General features: G+C 48.8%; 1 protein-coding gene across 1 annotated transcript; it reads right to left on the bottom strand.

Annotated features, from left to right (window-relative positions):
• Positions 1-14,837: 14,837 nt before the first annotated feature.
• Positions 14,838-19,236, bottom strand: LOC128767555 (melanin-concentrating hormone receptor 2). Its single transcript, XM_053879663.1, has 2 exons — positions 18,704-19,236; positions 14,838-15,474 (listed from the first exon to the last, which is right to left on the bottom strand). The coding sequence occupies exons 1-2, from the start codon at positions 19,105-19,107 to the stop codon at positions 14,838-14,840; spliced, it is 1,041 nt and encodes a 346-aa protein (XP_053735638.1). The 5' UTR covers positions 19,108-19,236.
• Positions 19,237-20,423: the final 1,187 nt, after the last annotated feature.

Below are 20,423 nucleotides of genomic sequence, written 5' to 3'. Positions count from 1 at the left end.
CAAGGTGATCACTGCTACAACACAAAGAGCCGTTTGTTGCATCCACCACATAACTGTCATGAATATGTCTTAATGTGTTGCATGAAAGGTATTAAAATAGTTTTGATGAGGACAAGAGAAGTTGTGTGGAGGACCCAACACTGCCCCCTGCTGAAGACACTCTGAGTTGCACATGCTGAGACCTCCTCCACCTCAGCAAGATGCTGAGGCCCTTGCTACCTTGGCAGCCATGAATCAATATGTGTGGAGGAGAGAAGCGGATCAGTTGGAAGAGTGACTCACTCAGCTCGGCATCAAAATAAAACTTCAAATGTTTATATGAGTGATGTTCAAAATGGCCGCTGGTTAGGTGAACATGACTTCATCACGTCAGTTCTGATCACATGATGAGTCCATGCGCTGCTGTTCACCAATACATCCACCAGGGGGCGCAGCTCAGTGTCAAAAAAAACCAACAATGTCCAAACCAACATGGCGACTGTGGAGTCAGTATTGATCATGTAGCTCTTGCGCAGAAGAGGAAACGGAGGCAGTGTTATAGGAGGCTGTTAAATTCTTAAAATAGCAAAAAGGCAGAATTTTACAGTGAATCCTGCCTTGTCGCACCCCTCAAAATACATGGAGTAAAGCTGAACGGTGATGTGAGGAGGGTCCACTGAGACCCAACATTGATTTCTCATCAGTCATTGTGATATAGATCGAGATAACGTGGGCTCAAAACAGTCTCTGACAGAGGGGTTCAGCGGCGCAGACTGCAGAGACCAGCGAGTAAAAGAGCACGAGATGTTGTCAGTCTCACACCGGGACTTTAGAGTGAGTGAAGCACTGATCACAGCCACTGAGATCCAGCTACTCAAGACAAACATCTCAGCATCTGTGGCCGTGTGAGAAACCTGAAAAGTGTTTTTGGGTTCTGGAATTGACTGTCAGACTCGATGTCCAGGTTTGGAATTGACACCCCTGGAGGGGGCAGCTGACCTATACATCTCTCAGACGCTGAATGGCCTCTCATCCTCTGGACGCAGCTCAGTTATTCACGTGCTTCAGCAGGAAACAGGTGGGAGCTGGAGATGCTCCAGCACTGCCACGTGGCCTGTCTGTGTAGTTTCAGACCCATCATCAGAACAGTGACAGGATAATCCGCGTAACTCTGATGCGCATCCCTGACTCATGCGTTTCCACCCTCACCCTCGTAACACAGAGACTGGAAGTGGTTTTATGGAGGAGCCCCGGAGCGGTACACAGTCCACTGATCAATATTCAATCTGGGTTGTTTCACCCAGCATGAAGGTCCGACACTCAGCGGCTCATCCAGACTGAAGATTCTCTATTCAGCCGGAGGAACGTGGACGGAGGCTGCTGCAGGTGCCGTGTCTCACTCTGACAAACCCTTCACGCTGGTCCTGCTGCTGCCGCTTCACCCAGACAGCAGGTCTGATGAGGCCATGAGCAGCTGCTGCTGTGGCGATGCAACAGGATGCAGCTCAGGAACACTGCGGCTCAGCCTCTGGCAGGAACTGCTTCACTGTCTACATAACGTAACAATATTCTCCGGCTGAAACAAGGTTTTAACCTCCACATGTCCGCTTCATTTCAGCACGATGTGAAGTCATCAATGAACCTCTACATGTTGCTGGGGTTTGGGAGGAAACTGGAGTTCCTGAAGGAAACCCACACCAGCACTGGGTGGAAATACAAGCTCCACTTGGAGAACACTGATGTTCGCGCAAACCTTCAAGCGCGTTTCCAAAATAATGGACGGTCTCTTCTTCAGCTACACTTCTGCTAGCTCTGCTCTCAAGTGGCTCGCGTGTTCCGCACCTCCCACCTTTACCACAGGCTTTCCCCCGACCCAAGCCGCAGATCCTTTGCAAGCGCACAGATTACTTATTACTTTTTAGTAGTAATAAAAATACCACCATTGTTCAAGCTGGTTCTGCTGTGCCAGTAGCAGCCGCCAGCCAGTGCTGGTGTCAGCATCTCTGGCTGGAAGTGGCTGCAGTGGTTTCTTAGGTCTGTTTTCCATTCCCATGCGACACATCCTACACACAGAGTGCGTCTTGTCAACTAGTTTGTAAGATCTGAAATGAGCCCAGATGCCCTCATTCAGCTCTGTGGGAGCATTTTCATCGGCCGCCTCGCCTTTCCTTCTGTTTCTTTTGCAATTTGTTCCCTCAGGGTTTCCGTCGGGATGTAATGCTGTCGCTCCATGGAACTTATTAATAATTAATGTAACTTCAGAACTATAGAGCGCAGCTGCATATTAGCCCCGCCCACTAAACTGCAGAAGGAACACAGTTGTTGTCCATCCATGAGCCGCAGCACACTCTGAGCCGCGGGTGCAGTGGTGCTGTCTGCGCCGTAGAAAGGCTTCAAAATGCATGAGGATCACTTGTAAACTAGTTTGGAAAACATGGAGACGGACTCATGAAACACACTGGAATCATCAGCTCCTCACATCTGTTACTGACATTAAACTGCTCCGACACCACAGCTGCTCTCAGCTGCTGCTTCTCCTCTCCGCTCTGTGGGCGGAGCTTTAGGGTCAACAACATGGCTGTGAAGTCATTGCTTTGATGGGACCAGGCTCAGTGTTTTAGCCTGTAAACATCCATATCTTAGCTGAGTCACTGTATAAGCCGCAGGGCTCAGACCACAAGAGAAAAGTTGTTGTTGAGGGAGTCGTTGATGCACAGAGAAAACAATTATTTTCATCCCTCGTAATGATGATTCCACTGATGAAAAACACCTCAAATGATCCATTTGGAACAAGGTGTCGGTTGTTCACACAGACTTGCCAGTGTTTCAACCACAAGTGTCCTGATCGAAGGAACTTTCCATGGAACCACCCTCCTGAAGTAGCACCTTCAGTGCTCTGCTGTGATGTCACCAGCTCTGTGGCGACCGTCAGGGGAGCACATTTCTGTCACAGTGAACAACCACGATGGTTCAGTGCGCGAGACAGAAGAGCGTTACTTTAGAAATGCCCCGCGACATGAGGACAAAAGCCTGGCACCAAGACACGGTCACATGGACATGAGTGAGACAGGATGTTAATTTTAGAGCATAAAAACAAGCTGAAGAATGATCATCTGAACAGCATGGTTTTCCCCTGCAGTCATCTCTGTTTCACTGAATCGTCTCCACATTTGCCCACGGGTTGTTTCGGAGGGAAACTCAGCTGCCCATCGCTCCAAACACTGGGGAAAAAAAAATAATTCTTTGCAGCTTCTTCTTGGAAGCCAATTACATTTTAACTCATTTAATATAAGCTAAAATTGGCAGACGCCACCAGCATGAGACAAATGTCCTGAGATGACGATCAAGCCCACGTGAGATTCCATCCAGAAACATTTCTTCAGTTCTCTCTCATAATAGCTGTTTTTCAAGCTGAAGAATCCACTTGACAAGTTTCCAGTTGTGCTGTGGGACTCAATAACGTTGGACAATCGCCGGCTCTGGAGCTTTCTCGGACCAACAGTGAAGCCAAACAGAAAATAACACAATAAACGGCAGCGTTTGGAGGCCAGCACACTGTTTCTGCCTCTTAAAAATATGAAGAATAGAGAAGAAAAGTATTTTAGAAAGTTGAACTGGTCAATCTTTCCATATTTTTAGCCAAGAAAATGAAATATATTGTATAATCATTTGTATGCCATTCAAACAGTAGTAAAGAGTTTTTTAATTGACTAATATTTTATTCTACTAGTAAACAGCAAGACATTTTCCCGAATAAACAAGGTTCCTTTTGCAGTTGTTCGGGAACCGTAGGTGAAGACAAGTGTGCAAGGGCGAGCAATAGGACAAAACCTGGTTGGAAAACAGTGATCGGTAAGTGTTTGGACTGGGTGGAGGTGGTTTGTTTCACCTGGCAGCGCCGGTGTGTGAGTGACAGGCCATGGCAGCCGCCACGCCACCTTACGCCTGACGTGCAGAGTTCCTCTTCCAGCCAGTTGGGTTGACATGTGTCCATGGCTTTGGGAAGAGGAGGCGTTGAAAGTTTGTATTTTGAAAGTCTTAGTTGACTTGAATTCGGTGTGATCGGCTGCCATGACTCTTAAGAAGCTGGACGTCTCTTTATTTACAGTCTGGATCGGGTAAATGTTTGGGGCCAGTGGGAGCTCGTTCGACCGGGGTTTTAATGTTTATCTCTGTCATTGTCCGTCATCGGACTCTTTATGCTGAGTTTTGCTGCGTAATGTCCCAGCCCTGTTCTCTCAGCATTAACCACCAGTTTTAGGGGCCTTAAACTTGAGCTCTCCTCATGGCAGCTGCCATCAGAGCATCTTCTGCTTCACTTTTACGGCCTATTTATGCTCAACGTTGCGTACGGATCTGGACGTGACCTTCTTCCATGCTCTGCCTTTATTTCTTCCATATTCTTGCATGTTTCCACAAAGCTGACAGATACCAACCAAACAGGAGCAGTACCAGTGGAAACCATGGGGGGCAGTGTTGCTGTTACTGCCCGATACATAGCTCTAATGAGACATGAAGAAGACACAACAATGGTGGAAACTCTCTGTCCTCCAGTGGCCATACATTTACAGGCCTCACTGACCACCACCTCCTACAACGCTGCCTCCGTTTCCTCTTCTGCGCAAGATCTACATGATCAAGACTGACTCCACAGTCGCCATGTTGGTTTGGACTTTGTTGTTGTCATCAAATTTCCACTCTATGCTGCTCCCCCTGATGGATATATTGGTGAACAGCAACACCAACGCAATGAAGGCGTAGAATCATGTGATCAGTGACGATAGCATTGTTTGAAACAGACTGTACAATTTCATCTGGAAATAAATCCTAGAAATGAGGCATAAATGGGCCTTAAGAGCCACTGTTGTTTATGTTGGTGACTGTTACAGAGGATCTGTTGTATTAAAATTTGATGTTGAGTATTTGTGCTTATGTTAGTTGCTTTTGTTGTGTCACACTTTTATGTTACGCCTCTCTTCCTTAAAAATACCTTTTGCTACTTCCCTTGTCCCCAAACAAAGGCGTAACAATGCCAAAGAGTGGAGAAATATCAGGAGGGAGGTGAAACTCTGAAGCATTCTGGCCTCTGAAAAGCCAGGTGAGAACCGGAGAACGAAATAAAATAAAATAAAACAGTGAACCATTTGACAAGGTTAAAGTTGATGAGAAGATGGCGATGCGTTCGCTGCAGTGAAAGGAACAAAGAGGTTCAGGTGAGTGGATGGCAGAAACTTGTCGCCCATATCCGCAGCATCTGCCACTGAAGAGGTCATAAAGATCAATTCTGTCTGGAATATCTGTCACGTAGCTTTGTCATTTGAGTGACACTGAATCAGGAGATGAGATGGTGATTCAGCTGCAAACATCAGTCTGTGATGGACGGAGGTGCACTGTGACCGCGCCGGCGCTTTCAAAGGCTCTTTCTCCTGCAGCAGACCCACCAAACATGACATGTTGAGCTCTTGACTTTAGACTCTCAGTCTTCACCTTTCCTCTCCAGTTGCTTCATCATGACGTGTCTATCGCCTCAGTATAGCAGGTGACACCTCCTTTATAATAACACATCACGCTGTAACCCACAGATTCCTGGCTCAGATCAAGTCTGATGTTCCGCTCAGCCAGTCCTTTAACAGGCAGGGGTGAGATGAAGGGCACCGGGTCTGAGAGGAGCTTCATTGATAGCTGCTCCAATGAAGGGCAGGCGGTAATGAGTTGCCAGTGTTGCATCACTCCTGCAGCTGTCAAGTTTAACTGCGTTGACGCTTCACTACTTTATTGTGAAGCATCTACCCAACAAAGGAATGGAGATATTCCTTTTGATTCTTATAGTAAGTGAGACTGTGTCTCATCACCGTAAAACTATTTCTGTGAAGGTTAGCATCAACATGTGTTTTCGTAGATATGTTTTTCTTCACAAACATGACCTTGATTTGGACAAAAAGATTCTTTCTCCTCAGATTCAAATACCTTTGTTGCATCACACCTCAGAAGTCACATTTCCCCAGCACGAAGGTCACAAACAGGACTTGTGTGAAAGAGACAGGGAGTCAATTGTTGTGCCTGAGAGGTTGTTCCTGCGCATGAGGGAGTCCGATTCCAGGACGTGGTTAAGCTCTTTGTGTAACTAGAGCACAACAGCAGGAAAATCTCAATTCAAAACACAATGGGAAAATTCTGGCTTATTGAACGCCTCTCTAATTCACTTAGGAAACATCCAAAGATAAAGACGCTTGTGTTGGGCACATCCATGTCCATGACAACTGGGCACATCTTTCAGTGGATTTCAAGAGAATGCATGACGAGTCAATATTCACAATGAAACTTTTACTACCACACTGGCAACACAAAAACAATCTGAGGAAGACAGACATTTTTATTTGTTTTGTCCTTCTCATGAACATGGCAAACGTACAGGCCAATCTTTGTCCGAAGCATTTTTGGACGTGGCCCAGGAGGGTGGTGTTTTTGCCTCAGAAATAGGCATGACTTGCACTATGAGGTTCTTGGGCTAGGATCGTGGCACCACTGCTCCTTAAGGTGGAGTGTGTTCAGTATGTTGTGTCGTCCTGTAAAGTGGTGTCAGTATCCAGGTGTGTCCACAGATGGAGCCGTCTGTGAAACCTGAAGGTGTCCAAGAAGATGGGCGAAGATAAAACCGTCAAGGAAAGTTTGTCTGGTAGAAGTTTGGTGTCGACATGTGCTATGTCGTCCAGGAGCAAAGATCGTTCGTTCACCATGATGATGAAGTTGCGAGTGACTTCCTGGTTGGTTCAAATGACGTTTGCACAGTTGAGAAGCTACTGTTTCACCTGGTTGATTTGCTTGCATAAACACTGGCTTGTAACACTGGCTGCCATCGCAACTCCGCACTCCTGACCAATGAGTGGCAGCATGTGAGGACCCACAGCGCCTGCTTTGACCTGGACTCGAGCATGTTCTTGCCTTGTCAGTGCTGCCCACTCCATCGGCGTGTTGCGGGAGGAAATGTTGCGGAGGCCATATTGGATAGTTTGGCTGTGACAAAGTCATAAACCAAGTACCGCTCTGTCCCAGACTCGCCTCATCCCTGTCCCAGCTCCAGCCCACAACAGGACATCAAACCCTGGAGTGAGCGCTCCAGCCTCAGAGGTGTGGAGAGCGAGCACCTCCCCTGTGACACTCTACCACGGTCCAGTGTGGAGACAGGAAAGGTTTTACACCTCAATATGAAGAAAAAACAGTCAGTAAATGTAGCAGTCAGCGGATCGGTCCACGCACGTTTTGTATGTTTTTTACGGCTTTTTTCGCGGGCGTTCGAGTTCTGGATTTTCGTTCGAAATTCGAAGCAAATAAATCTCTAAATTTTGGTTAGGACTCCGATTTGTTCAAAGTCTGACACGTTCGAAACCGTGGTTCCACTGTATCTGGAGGTGACATCTGACCGGTCAAGTTTGCTGCATGCTGTTACGCTAATCTACGCTAGCTCCAACATGAAGTTTGTTTCACTCATTGATTTTCATAAAGCAGCTCTCCATATTTCCAGCCTGAAAAACGCGTACGTCCTTTCGTAAACTAATCCTGGTGATATCGATTCCCTTTAATGTGAAGTGGAAAGTGCAATCTCGCCGAGGCTTGGGGCTGAGCCTCCCAGTTTCATTCTTCTTGTGAGTTGCCTTTGATTGACTTTGTTCTCTGGAGGTTCACCGTTGAATTCTCTTTCCCTGGTTCATCTGCAGTCCTCACTGGTCTGTGTCAGCCGATTACCTGCCTTCGCCGCTGCTGCCCATCATCCTGCAAACCAGCTGTCAATCCACCCATCAAAGCATTTCCCCAGCATGTCCTCACTCCACTCTCCACCAGGGGCTCCTGATGCTCACGCTTGATGTGGCTCGGCCCTGACTCCACACTTCCAACCTCTTTTTCTGCTTGCACTCAACACAGAGCGATACAGGTTCCATCTTTTGTGGGAATTCCAGGAGTACTGTGTCGCAGCTGGAGACTTTTCTCTCACAAGAAACCCCCAACTCCTCTGAGAATATTTGCTTTGTATCGGGGGTCTGGCCCACACTTGGACAGTCACGCAGCCAGGACACACCTGAGCCAACCAAACTGAAGCGTCTTTAGGTGCAGCTCTTCCACTTTGAGTCTCTTCTTCTCTGCCCTCGTAGGGAAGGTCCAGACACAAAACTTACATTACTCAAACCTGGTGACCACAGGGGGAGAATAGCAAAGTCAATTGATCATTCAAGAGCTCTGCCTTGTGGCTCAGCTCTTCCTTCCTCACTGAAGACGGTGGTCTGTCCGACTGGAGTTCTCCTGGTTCACATGCATTTCCCCTCTATGATGATGGGTGGCGCCGAGAGCTCTTCAGTCCTCTGAGCGTAGAGGAAGAGCAGTGGCAGCTGACAGGCAGTGAGGAGCTGTTCCAGACTGTTCTATTGAGCTTAGACAGAGCTGGTGCTGACTGATGCTCTAGTTTCACTCCACAGCTCCAGAAGCGTCCGAGTGATGGTTCAACGATGTCACCATCATGGAGCTGTCATCGTCCTCAACACGCTTCCTTCACCAGATTTCTGGACTGTAACCCACTCGGTGGAGTCAAGTCAGCGACACAGGTGTCGCCCCCTGTGGGGATAAGGTGTAACAACAGGTGTCCAGAACTCATTTGGATCTGTCAGTGTGTCGATGCCTTTGGTTTGCCTGACTGACTGCCTGCTCTCACAACACTCTCTGCCTGTCAACAGTGTTCCACTGTGTGTGAATAGCAAACGTGCTGTATTTGGAAGGTGATTGCTCCTCAATTCTGCGCAGAATAACCCCTGAACAATGGTGCAGCGAACAGAGCTGGTGTTTCTTTGTGTCTCCACACCAGTTCCACTGGGGAACTAGAATATTCCGACACGTTTCTGATGTGGCAGCACTAGAAAACATTGTACTGTGGGATTTTAATGGTGGTATCTCGCCACCTCAGCTGTTTTACCTGCTGCTGCTTCCTCTTTTTATCATCATGTTCATGGAAACAGATCAGTGCTCTGACACAACCATTCATTTCTCCTGCGTCTGTGCTGTGGAGGGAGACGGGGGACGCGCCTTTCTCATCTCAGGTCTCCACAGCGAGGCAGCCTGCCTCCATCTGAACCCACCACGATCACAGGCATCTTCACAAGCACAAGCCTCGCTCCTCATTGCACACAACACTCTCTCCTCTCCTCTGGTCCAGACCTGCTGGGCTTCCTAACTTGGTCTGCAAACTTCTTCATGCTCATCTCTGATCATCAGAAAAAACATTCATGCATTTGCCAAAACCCATGGAAGAATCCTCTCTTCACTGAGGAGAATGTTTTTGATTCCTTCTCTTGTAAATCGTGTCAGTCTCAGCCCCAAAACAAAGTACAATATGTAAACTGACTTTAAGAGAGTGTTCCTCATCCATCACTGTTTTAAGATCTGAAATGCTGTGATGACATCTGTTGAGTGTTTGAACTAATGCTGTAGAATAAGGAGGACACAGCCTCTGTGACCATGCAGTCATGAGAGCGGCGCAGCGGCTTCATGACCAACTGCACAGATAAGCCTTCTGAGAGTGAGCGACAGCAGAGATCACTGGCGCTTACGTGGAGGATATTGGTTGTGACTCACTCTGCTTCCTGTGGTGGGGACTTGCTGAGTAGAGCTCAATAAACAATTGTTTTTTCCACCTCTAAACTGGATGAATGGGATTTGGTGACAGTCCAACGTCACCAGACCAACTTTACTTTTCATCCTGTTTTGCTCCCGAGTTGACTTGTTTTTTAACAAGTCTGTGGAGACGAGGTGATGTTTGTGACGCGACAGAACCGGAGCTCAAAATAGAGAAGGCAGCCACTCCTTCAGAAGTGACTTGCTCGCTGTGGAGGCTTATTCCTCACTCAAGGTGGTATTGTGGAAGATTACTGGTTTCCATGGCGATCTCTTGTTGCCTTTGAAAGACAGCAACGTGTTGAACCAACCGAACTACGTTGTTTAAAAGTCTCTTGTTCCTCGTGGAGCATCCAGCCAAAGAGCAGGGACAGATGCATGCTATCGGAGTTCAACTCCAGGGCTTGAATAATTGCAGCGCCTCTGTGTTCTCCTAGTTGAATGACTGTTTTTCTGTCTGGACGATGTTTGCTTTGTGTCTGACGTAAGACCTGATGATAAGATCTGTCATCAGTAAAAGCAACTTGGCGTCTCCACACAGACTCAATTTTTATTTCCTACTTCAGACTGGTGGCTTGAAAACAGTGCAATAACCAGCTTTTCTGTCCCAAAATTCTCAGTGAGTCTGTCTATATGTCCAGGGTGTCCCTTACCTCTGAACCCACGCAGCTAGGATAAGCTGCCACCCAGAAAATGTCAGTGTTTCAACCAAGCTTTTCCTGGCTCATATCCTCCCTCTGTGGTTAGTTCAGAGTTGTGGGTCCGTGTCATGGTCCGGTGAGCTTGTTCCTCATGTCTGTGTAACGTCACGTTGGAGGGGAGCGATGGGAACTGGAGTGGACACCGTGTGAGTGAGGTCCGTCACTCTCGCTGGTTGCCAGACCTGAGCATTTAGTGGGCGATGATCACATAATCACAAGCTGACTTTATTACAGAAAGTCCAAAGTTCTATTCTTCTTCTTTCACTCTTTCACGAAAACATCTTTTCTTGGAGAAACTTCTCCACTGTATTTTCAAGCCAGAGATGCTTGGCCAAGAGTCGCCGACAAACCTTTGCAGCAATTTCCTTCTCAAACACGCAAAGCTGATGAGACGATGTTTGACAAACACTGACAGCAGACTCAGCTGCTTCAACACGCCTTTCTTCATGAATTCCATCCCTTATCAAACGCAGAATGACGTCGCCACGGGATAAAGACGAGGCCTCGGGATGCTAATCCTTTTACAGCCGCTTTGTTTTCCCCCAACAGCCGCGGCCGCCGATTCCTTCTCTTGCTAAAGCATGAGACAAGTGCATTATTATTCCAGGGACGGCGTCACAATAACAGCAATCCAGCGTGACGCTGGAGCAGGAAGCGTTTGCTTTGGATCAGCAGACGCACGTTTCCTTCACAAGCCGACGCTTGATTAACAACGCCGCGTTGCTAATGCATGTCCAAGTCGCTTGTTCTGAGTTGAAACAACTCCGAATTAAGCGATAAATAAAGAGATTACATCATTTAGTGTGAAACAATGGATATTTATCCGCACACTTGAAGTCTGAGCGTAAAAAATGTAGTCAACTCAATACCATATTTATTCTTTAAAAAAAACACAAGATCGTCACCAAGTGCTGTACAAACAGTAGAATCAGGACAGAACAAACATTGAAACTAATAAATACATAGAATGAAGACATGAAAAGCAGCAGAGGCGTGAAGACTAAAGAGCTTCACAGGTAAAAGTGTGTGTGTTTTAAGAAGGGTTTTAACACCTGATGGTGCCAGTCTCACATGGTACTTATTAATGTAGGGAATGAGGACGAGGATTGGCTGATCGACAGGAAGTAGCTGGGCACGAAGAGACATTAATAGACAAGAAATGAAACAAAAGCTAGCAGAAATTACTGGCAAGAATGTGGTGTGAGAGACACACAAGATGCAGTGTCCACACTCCCATCACTTCAGAGGGGCGGGGTCACTCCAGCGTCCGTGGAAAACAATGTGGCTCCATCAACGTTTTATATTAATTTTCTCCTCACACTTCCCTCCTCCTTCATCACAGTACAATGGTGGCGCCAGAGTGTTGGTACCTACACGCATGACAAAAGTAGCCAGGCTTCGCCCTCCACCTGCTCTGGGATCACTCCTCATTTTCACTCCTGAAATTCTTCACCTGCTGTTTCAAAGCCTCAACAGAAAAAAAGCCCTTCCAGGATCATTGGACGATGTGGGCAGCCACACGAGTCGACCGCAGTATCAGTCAACATTTTTGTTTCCATTATCTCCACTCTGAATTCTGCTGCGGAGCTTTTCTCCTCCAGTGAATACGGCACATTCAATTCCCAAAGTGAAAAACCAACCAATCCTCCAGACATGTTCAGAGTGGAACATAAATGCGGATGTGGCTGTTCAATGCTCTCTTTATGACCGGCCTCCATGTCGGCCATCATGCTTCCCCTGAGCCCATGTCACAAGATACAGTCGTCTCAAGGCAACACTTGTCCGCATGTTGGAAATTTAAGATCATGGGACTCTCCAACCAGAAGAACCTGTTTGCTCTTGTGCATTGTTCGATTGGTGACATCTCCGAGAGAAAAATGTCTTTCCAGCGCTGACGATATTTAAAACCCCTGGTTGCTTTTGAACGGTTTCGGGAACTAAACATTTTGGGGCAGGAGGTAAATCCCTTACTGTCTTGAGGCAGTCAAGTCCTCCTCCCTGGGGGACAGCAAAATCTGAATTCCTGGGACTCACGGCACAGAGTTGGAGCACAAAGCTGTTTTTCGTACAGATATTTCGGAGCCTGCGAGGTGAAACCAACGTATAGAGAGACATGGTTTTGAGAATCTTGTCCTTGAGATGAGTAAATAATTCACGTCTTCCACTCAACATGGACTACACACAGGTATTTGTCAGAATATTTATTCAAACAGGATAAACAATTTTGCAGCGTGACACAGCATACGCCGGAGGGTGACTTTTGTTTTGAGCTGCTGTGAGGTGGGGAATGACAGTTAGCTGTCCACTTGACTCCAGAGCCATTTCAGCGCCAGTGATTCCAATCCATGTCACATCCGACGGTGGGAGGCGGCTGCCCCCCTTGTGATAAACCAAAGGTTAATGAATGGGTCTGTCACCAGGAGGCCTGATCAGGTGACTTCGTCCTGAATACTAAACGTCACGCGCTCGCACCTGGACTGAAGTCACTTTCACGCCACGCATCTGGATTTTCCTCTGCTCACAGGAATAGGTCCAGTCTTGTCAGACCGAGCATCATGTGATAGGAATGACTGAGAAGGAGCTATAACTCAACTTTACTAAAACAAAGTAATAATAATAGTTATTATTGAAAACAAATAAATAAAATGACCTTCATGCTTTAGAATCATCATCGGGTGCTTGAGGGTTCATGGGAGTTCGCCCAACCAGTCCACATGTGCTTTGTGGATTTGGAGAAGGCGTTCGACCGTGTCCCTCGCGATGTCCTGTGGGGGGTGCTCCGGGAATATGGGGTGCGGGACCCTCTGCTAGGGGCTGTCCGCTCCTTGTATGACCGGAGCAGGAGCATGGTTCGCATTGCCGGCAGTAAATCAGACCTGTTCCCGGTGCATGTTGGTCTCCGCCAGGGCTGCCCTTTGTCACCGGTTCTGTTCATCACTTTCATGGACAGAATTTCTAGGCGTAGCCAGGGGTCGGAGGGGATCCGGTTCGGGGACCACAGAATTTCATCTCTGCTATTTGCGGACGATGTTGTTCTGCTGGCCTCATCGGACCGGGACCTTCAGCATGCGCTGGGGCGGTTTGCAGCCGAGTGTGAAGCGGCCGGGATGAGGATCAGCACCTCCAAGTCTGAGGCCATGGCTCGCGACCGGAACACGGTGGTTTGCTCTCTCCAGGTTGGTGGAGAGTTCTTGCCTCAAGTGGCGGAGTTTAAGTATCTCGGGGTCTTGTTCTCGAGTGAGGGAAAAAGGGAGCGTGAGATTGATAGACGGGTTGGTGCAGCGGCAGCAGTGATGCGGTCGCTGTATCGGACCGTCGTGGTGAAGAGAGAACTGAGTCACAAGACGAAGCTCTCGATTTACCGATCGATCTACGTTCCCACCCTGAACTATGGTCACGAGCTTTGGGTAGTGACCAAAAGGATGAGATCGCGGATACAAGCGGCTGAGATGAGTTTCCTCTGCAGGGTGGCTGGGCGCACCCTTAGAGATAGGGTGAGGAGTTTGGTCATCCGGGAGGAACCAGCTGAGGTGGCTCGGGCATCTGATTCGGATGCCCCCTGGACGCCTCCCTGGGGAGGTGTTCCGGGCATGTCCTACCGGGAGGAGACCCTGGGGAAGACCCAGGACTCACTGGAGAGATTATGTCTCCGGTCTGGCCTGGGAACGCCTCGGGATCCCCCGGGAGGAGTTGGAGGACGTTTGTGCGGACCGGGAAGTTTGGGCTTCCCTGCTCCGAATGCTGCCTCCGCGACCCGACCCTGGATAAGCGGCAGAAGAAGGTGAAGGTGAAGGTGCTTTAGAATGCACTTTGTGCGTGTGTATATATATAATGCCTCTCACATCTTCGAGATATATAGTGTATCTTTGTTGTTTTGGTTTGTTACACTCGATTGAAGGCTTTCATTTCTAGAGTTTTCATTATTTTGGTCTTCAGATTCACATCTTCTCGCCTAAAAATGAATAGAAAAGTTGATCGCGAAGGCGAATTAAAAACTAAGACAAAGAAGCAGAAGCAGTTGAAGTCAGCAAATGGCACCTGAAGAAGAGTCATTCTCTGTTTCATGGGGGTGACAGTGTGTACTTGGACTGATGCTACGTGACACCAGGTCGCTCGTCCCCGAGCCCTGGGGTGGAGGAGAGCTGGTCCTGCAGATGTTTGACTACACGTTTGTTCAGGAGACTAAAGTAAAATCTTGGATCAGTCAGAATTTTTGTTTTAATTCAGCACCACATGGCAGTTCAACAATTTAAAATTAATTTACAAGTACAATTCGCTTTTCATTTGACATTAAAACAAACAGTAAGTGACACGGTTGTACAGTGAAAACAAAGCTTGATAAATGCACATCAGATCAGCTGAGCCTCTGACCAACATGAACCAGGACGTCTCCAGCTGTCCATCCATCCTGCTCCAGCACCTCTGACACCACTTCACGCCGACTGATGGGTTTCAAGTTCAGCGTCAGCGTGGTGTGCGAGAGGGAGCGGACGAGTCCGATTAGATGACCGTGGAGCGGTAGTTGTCGTTGATGGTGCTGGAACCGTCCGTTTTGACCACGGTGGTCTTGGACGAGTGGTGAGAAGTGAAAAGGCCGTTTTTTCGACAGAGACGCTCGCGGTAATTCTGAGCAAAAATCAGCAACATGAGCGGGTTGATGCAGCTGTGTGAGTAGCTGAGGCAGATGCTGATGTTGTAGGCGTAGATGAAGGTGAGGGTCGGCGTGTTGTTGGTCAGGTTGATGACCTGGATGACGTGGTAGGGCGACCAGCACACCAGAAACAGGGCGATGACCATCAGGACCATTTTGGTGGCTCTCCTGGCCCAGGTCGACTGCTTCCGCTTGACGCGGCGGATGGAGCTGAAGACGTGGTAGAGGGTGAGGGAGTAGAAGGTGCTGATGATGATGAGCGGTATGATGAAGCCCAGGATGGACTGGTAGAGCGTGTACCAGTACATGTCCTCCGGGCCGTCCAGCAGCATCATGCAGACCTCCAGGTGGTTGCGTTGCACCACGTTGGCATACATCATGACGGGAACGGTGAGGAGAAAGCTGCCCAGCCACACCAGGATGTTGATGATGATGGTCCACTGGATGGTCCTCTTCTCTGAGGTCGGGTGAACGATCGCTATGTACCTGCGGGAAGAAGATGAGATTTAGCGCTGAGGGTTGGAGATAAGGACTTCTTCTGCACCAATGAAAGGGCTTTCACACGACGGATTTTCTCTCAGGTCAAAGTCTGTTTGCCTCAGGAATTCGACATTAACAAACCGGGCTTTGGCCTCAGGCTTTGGCCTTGGACTTGTGTCCACATGAGGAGTGGATTCTAGTTCTGCTTCACTGGAGGTATCCGGTTACACCCGAGGCAACTCGGTTCAAGTGGCAAGTTTGGGCAGTGGAATGATATTTTCAGCCGGAGGATTATTGTTAACATAGAGCAACTTGCCACTTGTGACAGCCGAGTCGGCGACTTCTTTGTTGTAGGTCTGCGAATAATGGGGTGAATCCAACATCCACCGCTGCGTGAGAGAAACTAGCAGGCGCCCATCTCTCCCAACTGTGACGGGCAACCTGCAGGGGGTATCATCCCGGGCCGCCCCGCATGACGCCCTGGAATATTCTTGGAATGTGTGGCCACAGGAAACCCTTGCTAGCACGATGGCACACTGGCGGTTAGACACAATTCCATAGAGGAACATTCGCCATGCAAAATGTTGCCCATATATTTGGCCCGGGAAAGATGCCAGACTCTGAGAGCCAGTTCAGGTTCAAGACGGAGGCAGAGTCTGAGGGACCGTGTTCTGCACCACTTTCATCATCCAGATTCACACAGACAGAATTAATGAGAATGTGTTCACAGCCGTCTACACTGGGAACAAAAACTCTGACATCCGCCTCGTCTGTGTTTAGCAGGGGAACATTTTCGCTCAGCGTGCTGAATGCACGTGGTCACAGGAAGCAAGTCACGACGGTCATGTGATGGCAGTACAGTTATTTTACCCAGGGCACCTCTGAACCACCAACCACCAGTGAAGTCACTGTGCAACACTTGCGGTGGGGTCAGAAACCAGACTGGGCTTTGCACAACAATCCTTTTTTAATCGACAAAACCAGCAGTATTTCACATGGTACAGAGGGGAAAATCGGGTGACACCAGACGCTGTCACTCAAAACCAGGAAGGCGCAGAACCGTAACCAGCCAAACGAGAAATGTATTACAGCAGATCATCATGGTGAGACCAAATGGACGACAGTCAGACGTGTTGGCATGTTCGCTGACCCGTGTCCGTCACACGCCAACCAGACTAGTCGCTACAGTAGTCTGTGACTAGTCCACTATCATAGTAGTTGCTGGTTGAAGCCCTACAATCATCAAAGGAACTTGATGTTCGACTGATTGGAGAAATGTGTGGCTGGATCGGCGGCCATGTTGAACTGGTGGAAAACCAGTGTCTGTGTTGCCACGCAAGAAAACATGAAGAGCCAAAAATTGGCAGGAAATAACCGGAAATAAAGGACTTGTATCAAAATGTTCCCAGGTGAACTTGGAAACACACCTTTGGTGAGGATTCTGAGCAGAGTCTCAGGCTTCCTGCGGGGACCTTGACCTGGCGGCGAGGCGAGACGCTCCTCACCCCACCTCAGGTTCAGCCCAGACGCCCGGACAGGACTCATTTCTGGCTCTTTGGTGTCAAAGCAGCTTCAGCAGAATCCATTGCAAACATTCAAATACGTCTGGTCTGTGTTGCCGCATATTCCAGGAAAATGATCTGCCCAAAATTGTCTCACAAGAAATTAAGTACATGGTGATTTTCCAAGTTGAGAAACACAACCATGGCCACCATTTAATCAATCCAACTGACTTTCATCTGCTTCTTCTGCCTCCCGGTGGTTGGAAACATGCAGGGGAAGAGGCTTGAGCGGAGATTATGAGACAGGGCGTCCCAGCGTCCGCTGCCGGGTCAAATGAAGGCCCAGGATGGCCGAACTGTGGGTCCACAAAGGCATGAGACATTGCGAAGAAGTCCGAGAAGAGCCGTGCTGAAGGAGCGGTGGGTGAGTCTCTTCCTCAGCCTGCAGTGAGTGCAGGCACTTTGACAAAACTATTATGGAGATCTCACGTTCAGCGGATTTTCATGAGCAAGACATTTCACAAAGATGAATGAATAAATATAAGAATCGTATCCTTGTTTGGCAGGTAGCTGTAGCACTGACTCATGGGGGACTGTGATTTCAACATTTCTTTTGACACGTTTCTCATTAAAAAGTCGACATTGAAAGTAGATTTTTTCTGAATTGAAACGACCTGCTCGGTTAATCACTTTGGAGATGTTGGCAGGGGAAGGGCGCGGCTTCTCAGCTCCTAATTCAATTTACCACCTCTGACTCTTGAAAGCTCACAGTTGGATTTCTATCGCGTCAACGGTCGGTCTCGAGTCGTTCCACCTTCCTTGGTCTCCCTGACTGAAACGCTTCCACCAGGTCACATGTTAGCTAGGAGGCGTAACACCAGCAAACCTGTTACACCACAGCCAAGCCTGTGCCACTACTCCTCACAGGGCTGTTTTCAGAGCGCAGAACACACTTGAGATTTTCCCCGGCACACAGGCAGCCACGCACAAGTCAACAGACGGCAAAAAGACAGGTGATCTGCTTCCATGTAGAAACAGCTCATTTAGACTCTGGCCTTCAGATTGTTGTCTCAGCCAGACGGTGCGCTCAAACCGAAGGTGGCGGGCGACAAGCTGGGTGCGCGCTGCAGCTCCACACCTAACCATCTGAAGCTCTCTCACATGGCTCCAAACACAGAGGAAGAGGAAGGTGCACGTTGGTGTCAGCGCAATGATGACAACGGACGGCGTTTCGAGTCGCTGGAGGTCAGACTGTCAACGCTATGAAGGCTCCAGCGAGTCACTGTGGCCATGACAAGTTTAAAGCCCCCTTTATCCTTCTGCAGTTATTTTACATGACTCAGAGCTTGGAAACTTTTGAGGATGATGTGGTGGATTGAAAGGTCATTGACTGTGTTAAACCGTGTCTGGTTTGATATTCATGGTTCCAGGTTTACTGGTAAAGCTCCAGCAGTTTCAACCCAGACTAAAGAACTTTTTTTTATGAAGAAGTTTGCGCGAGTGAGAAGTTTTGACTTCAGTTCTTGGCTCAGTAGACAAAGCGGTTAGGACTGGGGGGGAGTCTTCACTGTGTCCTGAACAAACCCACAGCACTTTTCCACCCATCAGAGTGATGACGATTATTTTTTACATCCATCCTTTCATCCAGCTTCCCTCGTGATGGAGCCTCCGCCGCGTTTGCTCCGGGGCTCCATGTTCTTTAAGGACAGTGAACAGAAATGAAAAGAACTTACCGGTCGATGCACAGAACGGTGACAATCCCGACTGTGGTGAACTGGTTGCTGACGTCTACCACCACCACCGCTTTGCACATAAAGTTTCCGAAGACCCACTGCCTGTCTCTGACCAGCTGATGGATGTTGAAGGGCATCACCAGCAGGAAGAGCATGTCCGCGATGGCCAGGTTGAGCACATAGATGTCGGACACCATCTTCTTCTTGCACGCTGCCACGGCGTAGATGACAAGTCCGTTGGCGATGACTCCCACGGAGCACAGGAGGCCATAGATGGAGGGGAAGATGTGCATAAAGGTTGTGATGTCGACATGGCTGTAGGTCGTGGGGCTCGCCGTCCAGCAGGGCGGCTGCGTCAGATTGTCCGTCTGGCTGTCGTTGCAATACGCGCCGCTGTTATTCATCCTGGCGAGTCGCGCTGGATGGATGAGGGCGCACGGCGCGCGTCACGGAGTCCGACCGTGGCAGCTGCAGGGGAAAAAAAAACAAAAACACCGCTCAACTCAAGTTTCCTCAAAGTCTTCCCTGGAGATCATCCATCCCAAGTGCGAGCGGTGTCTAGCGAGGAGCGTCTGACGCCAGTTCTGAGCGCGCCTCGCCAGCGCGCGTTCCCTCCCTTCATCCAGCGTCTATCCGACCAGTGGCGCGCGTCAGGAAAAGAGGGCGTGAAGCTGGACAAAGGCTTTCACTTACCACTTCAGGTCATAGCTGCGAATCCAACTTCAGGCAACTATTGGAGTGAACCTTTCTCTGTGGGTTTGTTTCGCTCATACTTCCACCACCACTCCAATTTCCTCCCACTGTCTAGAAACATATGGAGGTGAATTTGTGACTCCAGATTTGCAGAAAACTTGAGCGCATGGGTTTGTGTTGTGTGCGACGGTCAGGCGACGTGTTCTGGGTGACACCTGTAGTCCACTCCCTCTGCAATCCCGAGGTGGATTAGATGGGAGAAAATGGATGGAGTTCAAAATGTCCATCTCTTCTCGGCCCTGGATCAGGGGACCATTTCATGGACCGATGCTCAGAGCACCGTCACTGAGATGGAAGGCTGAGCGACGAGGCGCACGGTGCTGAAATGGGCTCGGGTCGTGACTTGGTGGCGAGATGACAGATTAGACTTTGGATTTCTCGATGGGTCTGAGATGTTTTTAGAAACTTCCCTCAAGAAATCTCTTGTTTCTGTGAATCGATGTGTCCTAGGTCTGCCCCGGGGCTTCCACCCACGTGGACATTGCAGGATCACTTCTTCAGTGAGGTGACTTTCTACAGTCATGTCTTGGTCTGTAGTGCCCCGAGCTCATGGGATCCTGTTCTCTCTTCAGTCTGCGCTTCATGTTTCTGCTGTCTTCTTTTCATGCCAACACCTGAACTCTCTCTCCTTATTTTCCGTGACTTCTTTCTCTGATCGTCACTCGGTGATGCGACCTCCAGTGGGCGGGTGACCCCTCCATCGTCGACGTACGTCGAGCAAAATGTCAGCCAGGATTTACCCTCCGCACCTGTTGAACGAGCCACAGAAGGATCAGATGCCTTCGTCTGCTGCTGCAGCTTCACATGTGGTGCCTTTCATCCTCAGCGAAGGGAAACATGACTACGAGGCAGACAAAGTGCACAGAGGTGACACAGTTGAGTAGAAACTGTTGCGTGTCAGCAAGAATATCCAGTCACTGTTCAGTGTGTGTTCAGTTCCTGATGTGCATTCTTTAATGGAGGGCAG

The sequence above is a fragment of the Synchiropus splendidus genome, chromosome 11, assembly GCF_027744825.2.
Source record: "Synchiropus splendidus isolate RoL2022-P1 chromosome 11, RoL_Sspl_1.0, whole genome shotgun sequence".
Lineage (NCBI taxonomy): Eukaryota > Metazoa > Chordata > Actinopteri > Syngnathiformes > Callionymidae > Synchiropus > Synchiropus splendidus.
Note: the sequence above shows the minus strand (reverse complement) of the source record. Positions and strands in the feature narration are given on the sequence as shown.

Coding starts and splice junctions, on each gene's coding strand:
- LOC128767555 (XM_053879663.1), bottom strand. CDS start 19,107: ATGAATAACAGCGGCGCGTATTGCAACGACAGCCAGACGGACAATCTG. Junction 15,475..18,703: donor ACCGTTCTGTGCATCGACCG/GTAAGTTCTTTT, acceptor TTCTTCCCGCAG/GTACATAGCGATCGTTCACC.